Raw genomic sequence first — 18,314 nt, 5'->3', positions numbered from 1 at the left:
GGGCCAGCCCACCCATGAGACCAGGTGAAGCAACCACTACAGTGGTGCCTCGCAAGACGAAATTAATTCGTTCCGCGAGTTTTTTCGTCTTGCGATTTTTTCGTCTTGCGAAGCACGGACTTTGGAAAAGCTTCAAAAATCACCAGTCTTCAAAAACCTCAAAAAAGGCTACCACACCGCGTGCTATGAGTGGCTCCTCGAAGTGAATGCACGGTTTTAAGAAAAAGGAAACAAACTTGCAAGACATTTTCGTCTTGCGAAGCAAGCCCATAGGGAAATCCGTCTTGCGAAGAAACTCAAAAAACGAAAAACCCTTTTGTTTTGCGAGTTTTTCGTCTTACGAGGCATTCGTCTTGCAAGGTACCACTGTATTTGTTGACTGCAAGGGTGAAAGTCAACCTAGCAGTTCGAAAGCACATCCAAAGTGCAAGTAGATAAATAAGTACCGCTCTGGCGGGAAGGTAAACGGCGTTTCCGTGCACTGCTCTGGTTCGCCAGCAGCGGCTTAGTCATGCTGGCCACATGACTCGGAAGCTGTACGCCAGCTCCCTCGGCCAATAAAGCGAGATGAGCGCCGCAACCCCAGAGTTGTCCACGACTGGACCTAATGGTCAGAGGTCCCTTTACCTTTAAGGGTGACAGAATCAGCACATGAAGGTCACAGACTGGGCTCGTATTAAACAAGAAATCAGACATTCACTGCTAATACTATAGCCTTATCTTTGCCATATCAGAACTAGTGGGGAAGTTAATGGGGGGGGGTTATAGTGAAAGAAATCATCATCATCATCATCATCATCATCATCATCATCACCATCATTTTATTATTTATACCCTGCCCATCTGGCTGGGTTTCCAGCACAAATAAAAACGCCAAACATTAAAAACTTCCTGATACTGGGCTGCTTCAGATGTCTTTGAAAAGTTGTGTAGCATCATTTGCTCTGCCTCCATCCATTGACACCCCCCCCCCCAATTTAATGGGTTGACTCCATGAGCCAAAGGCGTTAAATTTCTGCAATAGGATTTTCAGGCTAGTCCATGACATCTCCATACTTGTTCCTTTTTGCACCGGCCTCTGTCTCCTTCTGGGGGTCCACATGGGGCACTTTCTCTTTGGCTACATCTGGGACACTGGGTTGTTTGCTCTCCAGAAAGATCCATAAGTCAGAACACTTCTGTGTCTCCCATCGAGTCACTGTATAGCTTGCAACTGAACCTGCAACAAAGGAGAGCAGGATGTTCCACTGGAGCGGGTAGTGAATCTTCCGGATGATTTTTTGAAGAGCAAAAGCCATCCCGGAGACTGTAATAAATGTCCCCATGCCCTTCATGAATGCATAAGACTGGCAGGCAGTATATTCTTGTAGCCCCGGGTGCTTGGCTGCCACCGCTTCGTCCACGCGAGACAACCCCACGTTCACCATCTCTGCTGCAGACTCCAAGCTGCACACTCCCTCCTCCACCTGTGCCTTGGACCCCTCAGATCCTCTGAGGTGCTAAAATGAGAAATAAAGAGTTCAGAGAGAAGACCATTAGCAATCACATATTTTTCAAAAGCTTATTTTCATCTGCATGGTTCACTCAAAGATTTATTGCTAATCAGTAGACATGGGAAACTAAGAAGTTCCGATAAACCTTAATTGTTTTTCCATCCATCTGGCAGTAGACTTGCTCTGCTATCATATTATGTGTGCTGAAACCAAACTGCATTCCTCCTGCTGGGAGTAAACCTTGAGGAATAATCTCTGTCCACTGCCTTGCGGGACAAATCAGGAGCGGAGTGCCTAAGATGGTTGGACGGTGCCTTGTAGACCTCCTTCCGTCAACTCCTGCAGCCACCCTGCTGTCAAATGTACTGTTTTGCTTTCCTTTGGACCACATCAGCGAGGCCCGAAAGGGATTGTTTTCTGAGCAGCCCAGGACCTGCATAAACGCTCCTCAAACTTGCACCCTGGGAAGGTCACTTTGGTGCTGCTATTGTCTTCACCACCGGAGGAGCACTCCATTGTCTCTCGAGACGAAAGAAAGCGAGGCCGAGAGGGGGGTCTTGTCATCTAAGCAGCCCAGCACCTCCATGCACACTGCCCAGGCTTGCGCTTTTCCATTGTCTCGAGAGAGGGACGGATGCCAACAATATTATATAATGGATATTTTAAAATACTATATTGTATATATTAAATATTTAATGATTTTTTTAAAAAAAAACCACACAAAATATATTTTAAAATATATCGGAAATCTGCACAAAGAAAACAGAGGCACATCTCACTTACTTCCTCCCCCTTTTCTACCGGACTCCGTAAGAAAGTAAACTTCCGCTTAGAGAACGGTTGACTGAAGCGCCACACCGACGACGGACGCGCTAAATTAACGTCACTGAAGCTATTCCCTGCTCTTGGCAACGGGAGCAGGGCTCCCTGGGATAGCATCCGGGAACTGAAGCCGTTCCTCTCCGCTCGCGGCATGGGAGGGCGAGGGATGATGTTCCATTCAACGCGGGAACAGCTAAATGTATGTATGAATGCGCGCGCATTAAGCACATGTACGAACACCCGAATAGAGCTAATGCGTGTTTGCGCAACGTCACTTCATGCTTCAGAGGTATCAATGGGTTCCCAATTCCTCCCTTTGGCAAGTGGGCGGGGGAGCCTCGCTTTGAATTGGCTCCAATAAACCCATAGTTTTTAAGCACAGGCTTGTAAAACTGCCAAGATTCATTCAGTTTTATCTTTTGGGGAGAACTGAAGAGGACTGCACGCAAGTTAAACTGGAGTAGGGTGTGTTTTTTTTTAATGAGAGCATGGTCCAGTAAAATTGCCATTACTTTACAGTACTGTTTCGGCTTGCTAGTTCTCCTGCCTTAGACTGAAGCAGAAGTTGCTGCTCCATGAAGTCGTTCGGCCCTTTCCATCCTGGGAAAGGCTGTCTTCGTTGAACCTCTGCATGCATGCTGCTGTAACAGCGGAGGAATGCTGCCAGGAAAAGGTGGCACCAACCTTTTCTAGGTGGGAGCGGAGCAGGGGTTGTTGCTCATATTTATAATGGTATAAAACAACAACCAGCTGTTAAGATGTCTCAAATGTCCACAGAGGACAGCTGGCTTAAGAAAGTGCTATCCTTGAAAAATTGGTCCACCACTGGAAAGTATTAAGTGGTAACACCAAACATGGGGATTTGCAGCTGTTTGTTGGATTTTCATGACATATATGTGCAATTCTTCTAATTTCAAAATTGTACCAGCCAAATATGACTTTATGTAGAGCTATTCATGACATCTGTATGTGTCTTTACATATAAATAGCCCGTAAAATTCATTGTGTCTTCGGGTCTTCAGTCAGATTGCATGATGGCCTCTTGCCCATGCCTATATGTTCATCCTTCACCCCCTTTCTCCAATGCCCAAAGAAGAGCTGGTAGTTTGCTTTCTTACACTGTGTCATTGCAGGTTTCATGCCTCAGTCAATAGTTGTTTGTTTGTTTTGATTAATAAAATTTATTTTTTTAGAAAATCAGTTGTTCCTGAGAGGGACAAGGTGCAGCCCCATCTACCCAGCTGGTTTCCTTCCTTCAGAAAGATAGCATGAGATCCATAAGACAATAACAAACAAAATCTTTAAAATTCACACAGACATGCACACAAGGAAAAATATACAGGGAAGGAGGAGGAAAACATGGAAACGTAGGCACCAGTCGTTACATATACTTAAAATGAACATAATCCCGCTGTCCCTCTTCTCCCTCTGGTGCAGCCAGATTTACCGTATTTTTTGCTCTTTAAGACTCACTTTTTCCCTCCCAAAAAGTATGGGGAAATGTGTGTGCGTCTTATGGAGCGAATGCAGGATGCGCAGCTATCCCAGAAGCCAGAACAGCTTTCACTGCACAGTGCTGCTCCATGCTCTTGCTGTTCTGACTTCTGAGATTCAGAATATTTTTTTCTTATTTTCCTCCTCCGAAAACTCCCATTCCCTCACCTCTTCAATTCTAATGGAAACGCTGTTACCTATTTTCCTCTGAAAATTGTTCATTTAAAACTGCATATGATTTGAAAGTGATCAAACTCTGGCATCAAATTAAAAGAATAAATAAATCATTTTGACTTAAAGTTTTCCAAAAGTACTATTTCTCTTTCCCCCACCTCTCTCTCCACCATTCTTGAGAGAGGTTCATTTTGAGTAACTGTTTAAATGGGCAATTTGTCTACATCTACATCCTGGTTTATGGAGTCTGTCTTTGGATACGTTTTTGTTTCCTTTCCAGATCTTGGGATGGAGAGCAGCTGCAAGCCTTGCTTGGTCAGTGCTGCTGCTTCCTCTGTGTATTGCAGCCTTCATCAGCATTAGCAGCATTGACTTCTTCCACCCGGTACAATGGATCACAAGTATGTCAGTGCCCTGCCTGAGGCAAATGTTACAGAGCAGTATTTATGCAGTTTTTTATTCAACGTTATTTGGGCATATTATCACAGCAATCCTTACAACAGCCCTAACATTTAGGTCAGTGTTCTCATATTACATGTAGAGCAAGGATGGGGAAGATTTTTTTCAGCCTGAGGGCCCCATGCCAGTGGGGGGTGGCAGAGGCAAAAATGGGTAGAGCAACAAATGTAAATGGTGCTTTTGTACAGTAGGCTGGTTCCTACACACACTCTCACACCCCTCTGTATCCTCCATCCAGACATGCCAGAGGTATTATCAGAGTTACCTCTGGAATTACCAGTTCTGGACTGGGAAGAAGGCAGGGTAAAAACAGTAATAACAGCAACAAGAATGGTTTAGTGTGACGTGTGAATGTGATCGCTGAGTTTATGGCTGAGATGAGAGAGATACCAAAGACCCCCAAGGTCTCAGCCCAACCTTGTAGGCACTAAGATCTAGTAGTAGATCTGTTGTATAGCACTTCTCATTCATATTTTTTCTCCTGTCTTAGGCTCATTCAATGACCTGTATACCTCCTACGTTATTTTCTGCATACTGCTAATGTCTGTGGTCATACTGGTAATAAGCATCTTCAACGTTGAGTTTCATGCAGGTTGGTGTTGAAAGCTGCATCAACTTAAAAAGTGCCGTTTAATTTGCTGATTTGTGCTTAACTCTGTACATAACGTTAGGCTTTCTTTTAAAATTTGGAATCTGTTTCTTTGTGTGTCAGTAGAAACTTAGTTTCCTACCTTTGCTCTTAAAACTCTCCATTAATAAATGTAGAATAACTCTAAATACTGTGCTAAATCCTTAAAGACCATTCTCCACTCCTGAAGGTCTGATTTGGCTTTTTTAAAGAATTCACTATCCTACAATGAACTCATGAGTGCTTAAATGTGGGGCAGTGATTGCCTGAATGTGGTGTCTTGAAATGTGACACAACGTATGTACATAACATGATATTCTTTAAGTCAGGAGGTGGTTAAATGTTCTTATTTGCCCTCTTACTTTGCAGTTGTGCCTTCTATTCCTTGCTCTCGGTTAGCTCTGATAAGCAAGATTATCCACCCGCAGCAAGTGATCCATTCCGTTGCTCATGCTGTAATGGGAATGCTGGTAGCTTGGTGTGCAGCAGTTATGACGAAGGGGAAGTTTCTCTTTTTATCTGTACCCTGCACAGCTACAGAAAGGTAACCCTGGGAGTGGTTCAAGAGCTGTTTATTAAAATGTAACTTCTTGTGAATGCTAATAACGAAATGCTGCCAGATAGTTCACATTAGGTGATTCTCATTTTGCTGCTAGTAGGAAGATGTGTGCAAGCAAATGTTTCCTGAGAAATAAATTGCTGTGTACTTGTGACCCTTTGGGTGCAGAAGATAAAAGTAGCCTTGTAGCCACAGGTGAGGCAAGGAGAGACTTGGTGGAGGAAGGAACGTTTGTGCCATCTCCCCTCTTCTAAGCTCCTCAGTACAGTGGTGCCCCGCAAGACGAATGCCTCGCAAGACAAAAAACCCGCTAGATGAAAGGGTTTTCCGTTTTGGAGGCGCTTCGCAAAACGAATTTCCTATGGGCTTGCTTAGCAAGATGAAAATGTCTTGCGAGTTTTTCCAACTTTTTTTTCCTCCCCCCCTTTTTCTAAGCCGCTAAGCTGCTTATCTGCTTATCCGCTAAGCCGCTAAAAGCTGCTAAGCTGCTAATAGCGCTAAGCCGCTAAGCCGTCAATGGGCTTGCTTCACAAGACGAAAAAACCGCTAGACGAGGAGAATCGCGGAACAGATTCTTTTCGTCTTGCGAGGCACCACTGTATAAGGGTTTTTGTTGTCGACTAGCCTGCCAAAAGGCTAGAAGCTTGCATTTCCATGAAGGCCATAGAGGACAGGGCTCCCCCTATACTGTAGCTTGTATAGGAAGTTAGTAACATTTTTGCAGACTAAAAATAATACATGCAATTATTTACAAACCTGGATTAAAATACTCCAAAGAGGCTGCACCTTTTTTTGTAGCCTTTTCCCTATTTTTAGGAAGCAAGTCAAGGTTGCTGAGAAAATGCAATTCTCACACCAGCTAACTCCAGCCAGTGATCCCATAAGGATTATAGTCGGTTGCAGTTATTTGTTGGATAGTGCTCAGGATGCTGCCACTGCCCCCCAATATTTGTGCAATTTTATCACTTTTTAAAAAGTCAGTAGTTAAAAATGAGCACCTCCTTGCAGTACCATATGTATATCTACAAGGCGAACTGAATATAAAGTTGGGGAATGTGTATTTCAGTCTGTTTACTATGTAATAGATAAACGAGAGTAAAACTTTTTTTAATAGTTGCTGGACAGTGTTTTGGAATGAGTCCACCGCCACCTTAATTTTGCAAAATTGGGTAACATTTCCTTAAAGGTAGAATTGAGTATAGAGTTATTATCTTCCTGTGCAACTAAAGGCTAAAATTACTGCTTTGCTTCAGTGTAGCTGATGCTGATCTGCACATGTGCCTGAATGAGTACCACCTCTTCCTCTTGCTTCTTGGAGCCTTTATGGGTTACAGCTATAGCCTTCGGTATCTAGTTAACAATTTGAACTACCTTCCATTTCCAGTTATACAGGTAAGTGCACAAGTAACAGCAGGAATAGAATTCAAACACTGGGCCACCTGTAGTGCTTTTGCTTTTGTGATCATGAACGTCAGCGGTTTGAATCTGTGTGATGGGGTGAACTCCCATTGCTCTGTCCTAGCTTCTGCCAACCTAGCAGGTCGAAAGTACACCAGTGTAAGTAGATAAATAGGTATCACAGTGGCGGGAAGATAAACAGTGTTTCTGTGTACTCTGCTTCCATCACAGTGTTCTGTTTTGCCAGAAGCGTTTTAGTCATGCTGGCTACATAACCCAGAAAGCTGTCTTTGGATAAACACTGGCTCCCTCGGCCTGAAAGCGAGATGAGCACCACACCCCATAGTCACCTTTGACTGGACTTAACTATCCAGGGGTCCTTTACCTTTATTATTATTATTATTATTATTATTATTATTATTATTATTATTTTACCTTTTACGTGATCATGACTATTACATATTTGGAGGGAAGTCATATCATGCTGGGTCCAGGAAGGATTTTCCTGCAGGGCATAGCTGCAGCATAGTGGGTGGGGACCCAAGAAATATGAGCAGAACTTGAAGAAGGAGACTTCCCACTTCTGTTGGGACTCCTAGATGGTGTGGCTTGTGATGTGGGCGTCTGCAGTGGGTAGGCAAAATTGTCCCAAATCAGACAGAAACCCCTTATATGAGCAGAGCTTCCTTCTTTCAACAATCTCTTATATCTGCTTGCAGTTCTCAGGATCCAAACAAAGGATTCTTGAGATTGTCTGTCACCCTGTTATAGTTGGGCTTTGATGCTGTACAGTACAGTGGGTTGGATCCAGAGAACTCTGTTTTTCCCATAGTGTTTTCTAGGCTGCTCCCCCTTTACAAGCCCTTGTGTTCCGTTCAAAGGATGCCCCTGAGGATTTTGGGGATTCCCTAGAATCCAGCAGAGTGGAGCTGTAGCAGGATGGTGAAATCAGAAGAATTTGGTTTGGCTGCCATGCACATGCAGAAGTGCCTTTCCACTCATGTAGGACACCTTTGGATCCAAGCCAGTAACCTATAGTAATACAATATTTGGGAAGAGAGTAATTCTAAAATAGAAGAAAACGTGCTCTTAATATCTATCAGGATCTTTCAGTATCCGAAATCGTTTCTGAGTTTAAAATGTGACATATTTTAAAATCCAAAGTCTGATATATGGTATGTGGATAAGAATATTCTGCTGTTAAACATTTGCCCAATCTTTTTCAGCAATACAAGTATCTGCGCTTCAGGAGATCACTTCCGTTGCTTGCAAAGCATAGTTGTGTGGAGTCGCTGTATATGGTCAGAAACTTTTGTGCTGCTTACTATTTCTTTGGTAAGAATTTTTGGTAATTTTACTTCTCTCCCCCTGCCCCCTTTTCTGTAAATGATATGAGTGGGAAGGAAGCCAGCAATTCCCTGATAACAAGTTGCTGAATTGGGGTGGGAGGGGGCTTTACATAAGAGTTGGCTGCCATAGTCATGCCTAACTTTGGGGGTTTACAAAGTCAACTGGCCAGTATAGGGGAGGGGGAAAATGCTCTGTGTAGCGGAGTTTTGCCCCAATTTATCACCATTTCTTTCAAATTTCTGTTGGTAATATATTTTTATGCCAGAAATACATTTCCTCTATGGAAGTGTTAATACACCTGTGTTTTTACAGCTTGATTTCCCCCCCCCCCCCATTTGTGGCATTTTAGGTTATATTCCAAGGGCATGGATAATTACCACAATGAACCTTCAGACCGATAGGTTAGTACCTATAATAAATAAATAAATAAATAAATAAATTGAATTTCTAACTCTTCATCTTGTAATAGAGGAACTCCTTGTACATTTTGCAGCTTGTCAGATTCCTACCCTGTGCTTTAGAAAATAAGACTCCCAGAGCAGCTTGAAAAAACAACAACAACAGCCTAGCAAGACTGTCCCCACTTTCAGGCGTATAATATGACACACAAGGAAGAAGGAATGGGGAAGAAAGAGTAGGGAGGAAACAAGCTCAGACTTCATGCTTTAAAATTGCAGTTCTCCTAGCGTTCAGTTGGGGTAGAAACAATTCAGGTAGGCTGATGGAGTTTAGCCAGTGAGATATTAAAACCAACACTTTTAATTGAACCCAGAATACAATAGGAATGCTTATGCAAATACTAGAGTAGTGGTATAATAATTCCCCATGCAACCTACTCCTGTCAGTGAAAAGTGATGCATTTAATTGAAGTTTCTTATTGAGGGTGGTCTAGCACAGATGTTTCTTTCTAACAAGATGTGCTAAGTAAAAAAGAAACCTGGCCTCTCCCACCACCCTGGTATGGGCGTCCTTATTGATGGCCACTCAAGGTCACATGCAGCTTTGATGTCGTACAGAGCTTCAAAACTTAACTTTCCAGCTCCACCCCACTAGTCTGATGGTGCCCACAGGAGAATAATATTCTTCCATGGAGTAGGATAAATAGACTGAACACTAAAGCTTTCCACCAGGGATAGTTCTTACAGTGTTGGGAGATTTTAAAGATGTTTGAGGTTCATTGGGAAAGGATGGTGACCTTATCCTCTCTGGCAGTGGGAAGTAACAAAGAACAGACTTCTCAGGCATCCTTGGTAGACCTACTGAGTCTGTTTGATTCTGTGTCAGTGGAGAATGTCCCAACTGTCTTCCACTATGCCCTGAACAATCGTATGGGAAACACTTTCACAACAGAAGTATTAGAATCACATTTCCACTTGCATACTGTATTTTTCGCTCCATAAGACGCACTAGACCATTAGACGCACCTAGTTTTTAGAAGGGGAATGCAAGGGAAAAAAATATTTTTAAAGGGAGCGCTGAGCAGAGCCTGTATGCATTGCAGGCTCTGCTCAGCCCTCCCTTTCACGAGCCGCGTGGAGCGTGTGTGCGGCGCTTGCAGGCTTCTCCCTCCTCAGCGGGAAAAGCCCCCAAGAGCCACAAACATGCTCCAAACAGCTAGTGAAAGGGAGTGCGGCTCTTGCGGGAGGTGGGGGAAGGGGCTGAGGGGCTGCCCTCTGTCCCTTCCCCCACCTCCCACAAAAGCCCCCAAGAGCGGTGCGCTCTTTAAAGGGTGCGTGGCTCCTGTGGGCTTTTCTGCGAGGTGGGGGAATTCCCCCACATCATAGAAAAGCCCGCAGACGCCACGCACCCTTTAAAGAGCGCACAGCTTTTGTGTGCTTTTATATGAGGAGGGAGAAGTGACTGACGCAGCCAGTCAGTCCCTTCGCCCTCCTGGGGAAAAGCCCGCAAGAGCCGCGCAGAGCTTGTGTGCGGCTCTTGGGGTTTTCCCCGCCTGCCTCCCCCCTGCATTCGCTCCATAAGACGCACACAAATTTCCCCTTACTTTTTAGGAGGGAAGCAGTGCGTCTTATGGAGCGAAAAATACGGTGTAAGCGTATATCAAAAGCGACCCTTTTGATATAAATCAGCTTGTATTTATATACTGCTCATTGCAAAAAAACACCATCTAATAGTGTTGGCTCCCCCCCCCCCCCCCCGGCCTTCCAGTAAACTTCATCCTCTGGACACGATGGCTGGTCTCTTGGATTTGTCCCTTCTGTACCACAGCTGGCTATGTGGCGTGTTTCTTCTGATGACTTGGTACATTGCATGGCTGCTCTTCAGAATCTATGCCACTGAGGTTGGTGCTGTATGTCTGATACATACAATCTTACTATCTCTTCCATTTTTAAAGCAATGCATGAATGCTCTTATACTTTTTGTATAGCACAGCAGGACTCTTGAGATCAGATTAATCGGTTTTCAGTTGGATAATTTTACATTCCTTTCCCCTGCTTTCTTGTCAGGGCTGGGTTGGGTTGACAGCCTGTCCGTTTTGCTGGTTTGACCAGGCTTGCAAATGATCACAGTATATATTATTATTAATTTTGACAAAGGGGTTTTTCTCATGGCGAGCTTCAGCTACGGTGTGCGTTCCATTTTCAGGCACATCATTTTCCTGTCCAGCCGACATTTGCGGAAGAAACCGACCAGTGTTTACCTAAAATTTTAAGCAGCAACCCCCCACCTCTTATAAAGGTATGAGTTTGGCTAAATACACAGACTTGTCAAATTGCCTCTTTCGTAGTCTTTGTCATAATAGAAGCAATTTGAGTAAAATATAAGTGATAAAGCATGGGATTTCATGCAAGGTATTTTTCAATCTACCAATAAAATTCACACTAGAAGCTTGCAGCCAAGGATTTGACAGGTTTTTTAGATCACTATGGGAATGTAATCTTTTCTCACCTCTGTAACTTCTAGCCATAAGTTTCTTTTGCCCATGTTCCTGGTTTTCCTTCCCCATCACATTCCTCTTTCCCCTCTTAATTTCTCTGAATCATTTCTTTCTCCCACTCCTTTCTGAAGTCGCTGTGCTTCTGTTTTGGGATCCGAATCCCTCTTTCCCTAGGTCCCTAATGCTTCTATTGTCTCCTTCCTTAGGCCATTCTCTCTGGCTTGCCTTATCAGTTTAGCAAATGACAGCCATAAACCCATTTTCATTCTCCATCCATTTTCATAACTCTAGCAGCTCAATCAGACCCTGCCAAATGCTTCACCAGTGCAACATTTTAGTGCAAAAATCTGTCTGCGTATCCAAGTAATTTCTTATACGTTTGCTTGCGTACCTAATATGGCTGAAGCTCTTTGTCCCTTATCTAGCACTTAATGAAAATGCAGTTCTCAGATGTGTCTGGAAAAAAAGCAATAATTTGAAAATAATTTATTTTGAGGGTTCAGGTAGATAGCCGTGTTGGTCTGATGCCGTCGAAATAAATTTAAAATTTAAAAATTGTCCAGTAGCACCTTAGAGACTAACTACCGGTAAGCTTGTTCTGGGTATAAGCTTTTGTGTTCATGAAAGCTTATACCCAGAACAAACTTAGTTGGTCTCTAAGGTGCTACTGGACAATTTTTAAATTTTAAATTTATTTTGATGGGGCAGAGTGAAGGGAATTTTAGTGATAAAACTCAAGTAAAAACATTACAGCTGTTAATACTTCTAAACATTTCCCCCTGCAGTTCTTGGCTTTACAGGACTTGATGTTCCTTTCCCAGTATTCTTCTGTGCGACGTCAAGAGGTCTTCAGCCTTAGCCAGCCAGGTATTTGGAAAAAAATATCTATGACCCATTAAGTCAGAAGGGGAAAGTGAGAAGTACTCTGTAAGAAGCTGACTTTGAGGAGAGTTGTTCTGTTTTCATTGTTGTATTTAGCAAATACTACTGAGGAAAGGTAGGTTTTATACAGAGCATCTTATGCTGACCACCATTGTGTCCAAAACAAGGTATGAGGAGGTCCAAGATGGATTGTGTACAAACAGCGTTTCCTCTCTGCATTGGCAAAGCAGACGGTGCTTGTCGCATGCATTTAAAAGTAATGCAGCTATGCATATTTTATTTGGGCTTTTTGGACCCCAATACAATTCTGTGAAATACGTTGGAAATGCCTCACTCCACTGCCTGATGTTCCAGTGTTTATTGACTAGCTTCTGATGGCTATATGATGTCGCTATATTCATGGCCTAACAGTTTGACCACAACTTTGGGCATTTAAAGGGTTGATGTTTTGAGTTGATTTTTTTTTTACTTCACATACTTCACTGTGATATAAAGGCTTGCATAATAGCCTGACCCCTGTTTTGGGCTACTTCATGCTATGTAAATTGGCTAGATTATTTTGGTTCTAAGTTGCTCTGAGTTTCCTTGGGCAAGATAAAGTGACTAACAAATGTAATTAATAATAATAAGTTTTTAAGTCTAGACATTCTGCTTGTCTGTAAAAGGTGGACACCCTCACAACTGGACTTCAATCTCCCAGGAGTGCTTGAAACTTTTAAGTGATCTGACACAGAAACTGATAATGCACCAGGAGGCCGCAGCTGCAAATGGGAGGCTGAAACAGCAAACTGTGGGGGACACGAGACAGCCCTCTAGCCCTCCAGGTACTGGACGAATCAGTTGCAATGCTGCAGTTCTTGAGTCTCCAAATCACAGCTGGGCCTGCCAATGGGTGTCTGGGGACAATCTTATTTCAAAAGGGGTAGGGCAGCTGATTTATTGTTTCAGTTGCATTGGGAGCTTTTGCTGATTTTTTTCCCTTTAAAAAACACACATTCCAGTGGATATTTGTAAAGTGCACCTTCAGACTTTATGTGGGAATGCTGCCTTGCCATGGTTGTGCTGGTGTTTTCTTACAGTAAACCCATGTTCACAGGCACACATTGCTCAGCCTGCGGTGAAAATGGTTTCTGTCCACTTTATATCATGAGATACGCATCTGCCCTTCATGCTTTGCTTGTGTTACAGCAGTGTTTCCCCCCCAGTAAACAATTATAAAGTAAAGGCAAAGGACCCCTGGACGGTCCAGTCAAAGGCGACTATGGGGTTGCGGTGCTCATGCTCATCTTGCTTTCAGGCCGAGGGAGCCGGTGGCCATGTGGCCAGAATGACTAAACCGCTACTGGCGCACGGTGGACCGTGACAGAAGCCAGAGCACACAGTAACACTCTTTAATCAGAGTGCATGGAAACGCTGTTTACCTTCCCGCCACAGCGGTACCTATTTGTCTACTTACACTGGCATGCTTTCAAACTGCTAGGTTGGCAGGAGCCGGGAACAAGCAACGGGAGCTCACCTTCCGATCGGCAGCCCAAGAGGCTCAGTGGTTTAGACCACAGCCAATATAATTGAAGTATACTAAAGTATGAAGCAGCCCTAAGGAATATATCACCTCCTGTTGCTGCCCAGCTGAGATTTGGATCTCTGTCAGTTAGTAACTAAAACATTAGGTTTGCAAAGTGCATGACTTAGTGAATGCTACTTGTTGGTATAAACCATTTTGAGTTCTTCTTGTACAATATTTTTATTTGCCAGGAGCAGCTGCTGGAGAAACATCATTTCACACTCCAAGGTCCATTATGCTTCCTCGAACCCAAATGCCTTCTCTGGTCAAATCATCTCTGTTGCCTTTGAAAACATCCCCTTCTTCTGACGTCAGAAGCAATTTAGGGTCACCTTTCACTCCTCTGAGTCGCAAGGCTGGCGTGCTGGATTTAAACTCTCCTTGGAATGGATCTGTCCAAAGTCCCCATATTATGAGGAGAGGACCAAAATTATGGACAACAAGTTCAGGTAGAATTTCTTCTCTCCCAACCTTAGTTTGAGCACTTAGCTACTTAATTACTGGGACACCCAGTTAGGCTTTTTTTTTTTTTTTTTTTTTTAAAAAAAAAAAAGGATGGGGGAACCAACAGTTTGGATTTCTTTTGTAGATCTGCAGTGGACAGCCTCTTCTCCTGAACCCTACCCAATGAGTGCTGTTGCAGGCGGTGCAAATGTAGCAGTACAACCAAGTTTTATCTATACGTGGCTGCAGAGCAAGAAAGAGCAGGTATACAAAATCAAGCAATTAATGAGTCAATACTTCCACCAGCATTATTTTCTAGTGCATTTCCCCAGCGCTTTGTAATGTAGTTTAGTACATTTCCCAAAGCAATCTGTAAACTTGCAGCAATGACCACTTGATAGCAACTCCTATCCCTGCAATGAAGCAGCATATTTTTGTTCTGATCATTGACACAACTCCAAAGATTAAAGTTTCTACTCTACTGAAGCTCTGGATTAAAATAAATGTGGGTTGCAGAACATAAACCACTGTCAAATGCAGTGCTTGCAATTCAGAATATCTAGACCATGGAGAGAGACTAAGATAAAACCTGAAATGCATTTATTTGGACTTGCATACTGCATACAGCGCCTAGGACTTGCCGATCGCATGGTCGGCAGTTCGAATCCCCGCGGCGGGGTGCGCTCCCGTTGTTAGGTCCCAGCGCCTGCCAACCTAGCAGTTTGAAAGCACCCCCGGGTGCAAGTAGATAAATAGGGACCGCTTACCAGTGGGAAGGTAAATGGCGTTCTGTGTGCTGCGCTGGCTCGCCAGATGCAGCTTGTCACGCTGGCCACGTGACCCGGAAGTGTCTGCGGACAGCGCTGGCTCCCGGCCTCTAGAGTGAGATGAGCGCACAGCCCTAGAGTCTGTCAAGACTGGCCCGTACGGGCAGGGGTACCTTTACCTTTACCTTTTTACTGTTTTAAATTGTTGGGAATTAGTTCCAACAAACTCATTTTAGGATTAGGGTGTCAACCAGTGAAGCTTAAAAGTTTTGGATTACTTTTAAACAGAGAGTAAATATCATTTTGATCTGCCAAAGATGTTCCATTGTCTTTTCATTGATATTTTCTTCTTCCAGATCAAAACCTTCTTATCAAAACGAGTACTGATAATGTATTTTTTCAGCAAGGTAAGGATGAGAACATGACTTAATGATCAAAACTTAACTGGGCAGCAAAGAATTATTGTTGTTACTACCTTTTGAACTACTCCTATGAAACCTATGCTCATAACTATTGAACTCAAACAAGATAGGGGAACCTGTTGCCCTGAAAGCAGCTCTCATCATCCCTGACCATTGGCCCTGCTGGCTGGGGCTGATAGGACATTTGCAGGGGGACAGGTCCCTCATCCCTGAATTAGGACTTGGTACATTGATCCTTGAAATAAATGCTGTGTAAACTGAAAATTTAGCTTCAAAGTACTAATCTTCATAGGGTTAACACACTGAACACTGAAACTATTTTCAGATTAACTTTTCATACAGAGCTCGTGATGGCTAAACTTTGGTTAGTTCATTTTATTTCTGTATTTGAAACATTCTGTTTATATGGTTGGCTAAAGGTTTTTCAAAAACACTTCTCTCTTTCTCAGAACCCTGAGGCTTCCATTCAGGCTCTCTTTTCTGATACCCAAATGCATATTTGGGCTTTGGAAGGTAAGCACTTTCTTCATATTGGAAATGGCTCTCAGATGCTGCTCCCTTTGATTTATGTGGTAACCTTGCAGTGAAATTCACTCAGCAATATCAATTCATTTTTCTTTTGGCACACCCTCCCTCTCAGTTTCTGGGTTCTCACCCAGGGTTGAAACAAACTCTCAGCTCACCCACAAAAGCCTCACAACCAGAAGAGATTCTGGAAACAGTAGACATCACCCTAGTCACTTACTCTAGACTTGGTTTTTATGGGCAGGCTCAAGGTAGATGGCACTTCCTTAGGCTGTCTACAGCTGTACAGCTGCACTTTCCACACCAAGTTCCAGGTACAGCTGGTTTGTAGAGTTCCCAGAGGGTCCAAAGGATGGGAAAAGGGCCCTCCTCCACCCACAGCTTTTTCTTCACCCTCTGCCCTCTCCTCTGCTTCCCACTGTGTTATAATCCCAGACTAAGCAGCAAGTTATCCAAACTACAAATTACTCCTTTCTTTAGGTTTGTCGCATCTCATAGCAGCTTCATTTACCGAAGACAGATATGGAGTTGTCCAAACAACACTGCCTTCTATTCTGAATACGTTGCTAACTCTTCAAGAGGTGAGGAGATTTACTTTCTTCTTTGAAAAAAAAGTGATATGAACTCCTAACATGTTAATTGACTTAGGAAAAAAATGTTTTTTGTTTTGCCATGACTTTTTTCAAGCGAATTTTAACCATAGAAGAAAGGTCTGATAAGGTAAGGAGGATATTGGTGCTTAAGTTTCCTGTTGGTTTATTTCCATCTTAGGTGGTAGACAAGCAGTTCAAGCTTCCTCATGTTTCCAGCAAACCCCCCCGGATTTCAGGAAGTCTGGCAGACACTTCCTACAAAACCCTTCGATTTGCCTTAAGAGCATCACTGAAAACTGCAATCTATCGGATCATCACCACTTTTGGAGAGCACTTAAAGTGAGGTTTGGGCTCATAAAGCTGCCTTAATGTTCATTTCTAAATATAATGAGATGTACCATAGGCTTCCATCTCTTTTCACAAATGAATGAAAATAAAAGGTTAGCAGGAACCATGCTCTACTCTACGTAGAGAAAAATAAAAGAACTCTCTGCCAGGGATTTTACAAATTGTTATGCGCAGCAATCTGTGTAGCTTTGTACAGAAATGTTCTTCTAAGGCAGCATACACACTATACCTTGGAAGCACATTCAGAGCACATTTGCCCCCTCAAATAATTCTAGGCACTGTAGTTGGTTAAGGATTACTAGGAATTTTAACTCTGTGAGAGGTAAACTACAGTGTTCTAGGGGGAAAATGTGCTTTGAATGTGCTTTGAAAGTATAATGTATACACAGCCTAACGGTGCTTTGAAGAAACCAGGAGCTGCATGATAACAACTGAAAAGCCTTTTATCATGTCACTACCCTGCTAGACCATGAGTTGACCCCAGCATTACCATTCTTCCATTTCTTTGGATTTCCAAGTGATAGCAGAGGGATGATAATGTTGAGCTACATTTATTTGCCCAGGTTGCTTAGGCTTCTCGTTTTTTTAAGAAAGTTATCAAACCCTTTCTGAACTTTGTATATTGAAGTGTTTGGGGAGCAGGTCTGCAAAATATGTTTTGTGTTTTTTCTGTTCTCCAGTGCCGTGCAAGTATCTGCAGAAGTCAAGAAAAGACTCCAGCAGTTCCTGGAGTTCAAGGAATAGTTCAAGTCAAACTGCCTGTGCTGTTAACAGGTGAATAATGCTGCCTCAGATCAAAACAAATTGAAACTGATTTGATCTGTCCTACTGACTTTCCAGAGGTGTACTTTAATTGCAAGTCTTGGGGGTGACTAAACTGTCAACAGAAGTACTTGAAACACTTGGAATACGTTATTTGACATTTTGTATAATAAAGTGTTTTGTTTTTTTTAAATGAATGATGGTCTGCAGTAGTTGAATGCTATTATGATTTATGTATGGCCGATAATGGGAACCTGTTTCCTTCCAGACATTTTGGGCAACACCTCCACACATCCCTGACTGTTGGTCATTCTGCCTGGGGCTGATGGGACTTGGAGTACAATGACATCTGAAGGGCCATTAGTTCCACACCCCCGATATATGAGATTGCTCTGATTTGAAGGAGGGTATGGGTTTTTCTACATGATCTTTACTGATATGGCACTTTTCTTCTCATAATAAGTGGCTTTCCCCAGCCACTCTGGGCGGCTTCCAACCGAATATTAAAAACAACACAGCATCAGATATTAAAAACTTTTCTAAACAGGGCCGCCTTCAGTTGTCTTTTAAAAGTAAAATAGTTGTTTATTGCCTTGACATCTGCTGGGAGGGCGTTCCACAGGGCAGGCGCCACTACTGAGAAGGCCTTCTTCCTGGTTCCCTGTAACCTCACTTCTTGCAGCGAGGGAACTGCCAGGAAAAGCAGGTTGAATTCACTATTTAAGCTGAGGGGC

At 43.1% G+C, this 18,314-nt stretch overlaps 2 protein-coding genes across 5 annotated transcripts; one reads left to right on the top strand and one right to left on the bottom strand.

Annotated features, from left to right (window-relative positions):
• Positions 1 to 804: 804 nt before the first annotated feature.
• On the bottom strand, positions 805 to 2,349 carry TMEM141 (transmembrane protein 141). 2 transcript variants are annotated; one of them, XM_079980814.1, is made up of 2 exons: positions 2,277 to 2,349; positions 805 to 1,499 (listed from the first exon to the last, which is right to left on the bottom strand). In XM_079980814.1, the coding sequence occupies exon 2, from the start codon at positions 1,425 to 1,427 to the stop codon at positions 1,035 to 1,037; it is 393 nt and encodes a 130-aa protein (XP_079836940.1). In that variant the 5' UTR covers positions 1,428 to 1,499; positions 2,277 to 2,349; the 3' UTR covers positions 805 to 1,034. The 2 variants fall into 2 exon arrangements, with proteins under 2 accessions (XP_079836940.1, XP_079836939.1); XM_079980813.1 differs by lacking the exon at positions 2,277 to 2,349 and adding an exon at positions 1,927 to 2,049.
• Positions 2,350 to 2,380: 31 nt separating this feature from the next.
• On the top strand, positions 2,381 to 17,767 carry NDC1 (NDC1 transmembrane nucleoporin). Of its 3 annotated transcripts, none has more exons than XM_079980734.1 (18): positions 2,381 to 2,514; positions 4,264 to 4,384; positions 4,933 to 5,034; positions 5,440 to 5,614; positions 6,883 to 7,021; positions 8,254 to 8,362; positions 8,727 to 8,778; positions 10,544 to 10,676; positions 10,982 to 11,074; positions 12,059 to 12,140; positions 12,821 to 12,979; positions 13,911 to 14,168; positions 14,309 to 14,427; positions 15,287 to 15,337; positions 15,802 to 15,865; positions 16,358 to 16,458; positions 16,649 to 16,809; positions 17,499 to 17,767. In XM_079980734.1, exons 1-18 carry the CDS (start codon positions 2,467 to 2,469, stop codon positions 17,560 to 17,562), a joined length of 2,031 nt encoding a protein of 676 aa, XP_079836860.1. In that variant the 5' UTR covers positions 2,381 to 2,466; the 3' UTR covers positions 17,563 to 17,767. The 3 variants fall into 3 exon arrangements, with proteins under 3 accessions (XP_079836860.1, XP_079836859.1, XP_079836858.1); XM_079980733.1 differs by having other exon boundaries at positions 2,435 to 2,604; positions 13,917 to 14,168; XM_079980732.1 differs by having other exon boundaries at positions 2,435 to 2,604.
• The last annotated feature ends 547 nt before the right edge of the window (positions 17,768 to 18,314 follow it).

The sequence above is a fragment of the Podarcis cretensis genome (assembly GCF_951804945.1).
Source record: "Podarcis cretensis genome assembly, chromosome: 6".
Lineage (NCBI taxonomy): Eukaryota > Metazoa > Chordata > Lepidosauria > Squamata > Lacertidae > Podarcis > Podarcis cretensis.
The sequence above is the reverse complement of the archived record's forward strand: the minus strand, read 5'-3'. Positions and strand labels throughout refer to the sequence as shown.

Bases quoted from the DNA above. Each gene is read 5' to 3' on its own strand.
- NDC1 (XM_079980732.1), top strand. From the start codon at position 2,467: ATGGGAGGGCGAGGGATGATGTTCCATTCAACGCGGGAACAGCTAAAT. The intron at 12,980-13,910 runs GTACTGGACGAA...TTTATTTGCCAG, and splicing joins ACAGCCCTCTAGCCCTCCAG to GAGCAGCTGCTGGAGAAACA. The intron at 16,810-17,498 runs GTGAGGTTTGGG...TCTGTTCTCCAG, and splicing joins ACTTTTGGAGAGCACTTAAA to TGCCGTGCAAGTATCTGCAG.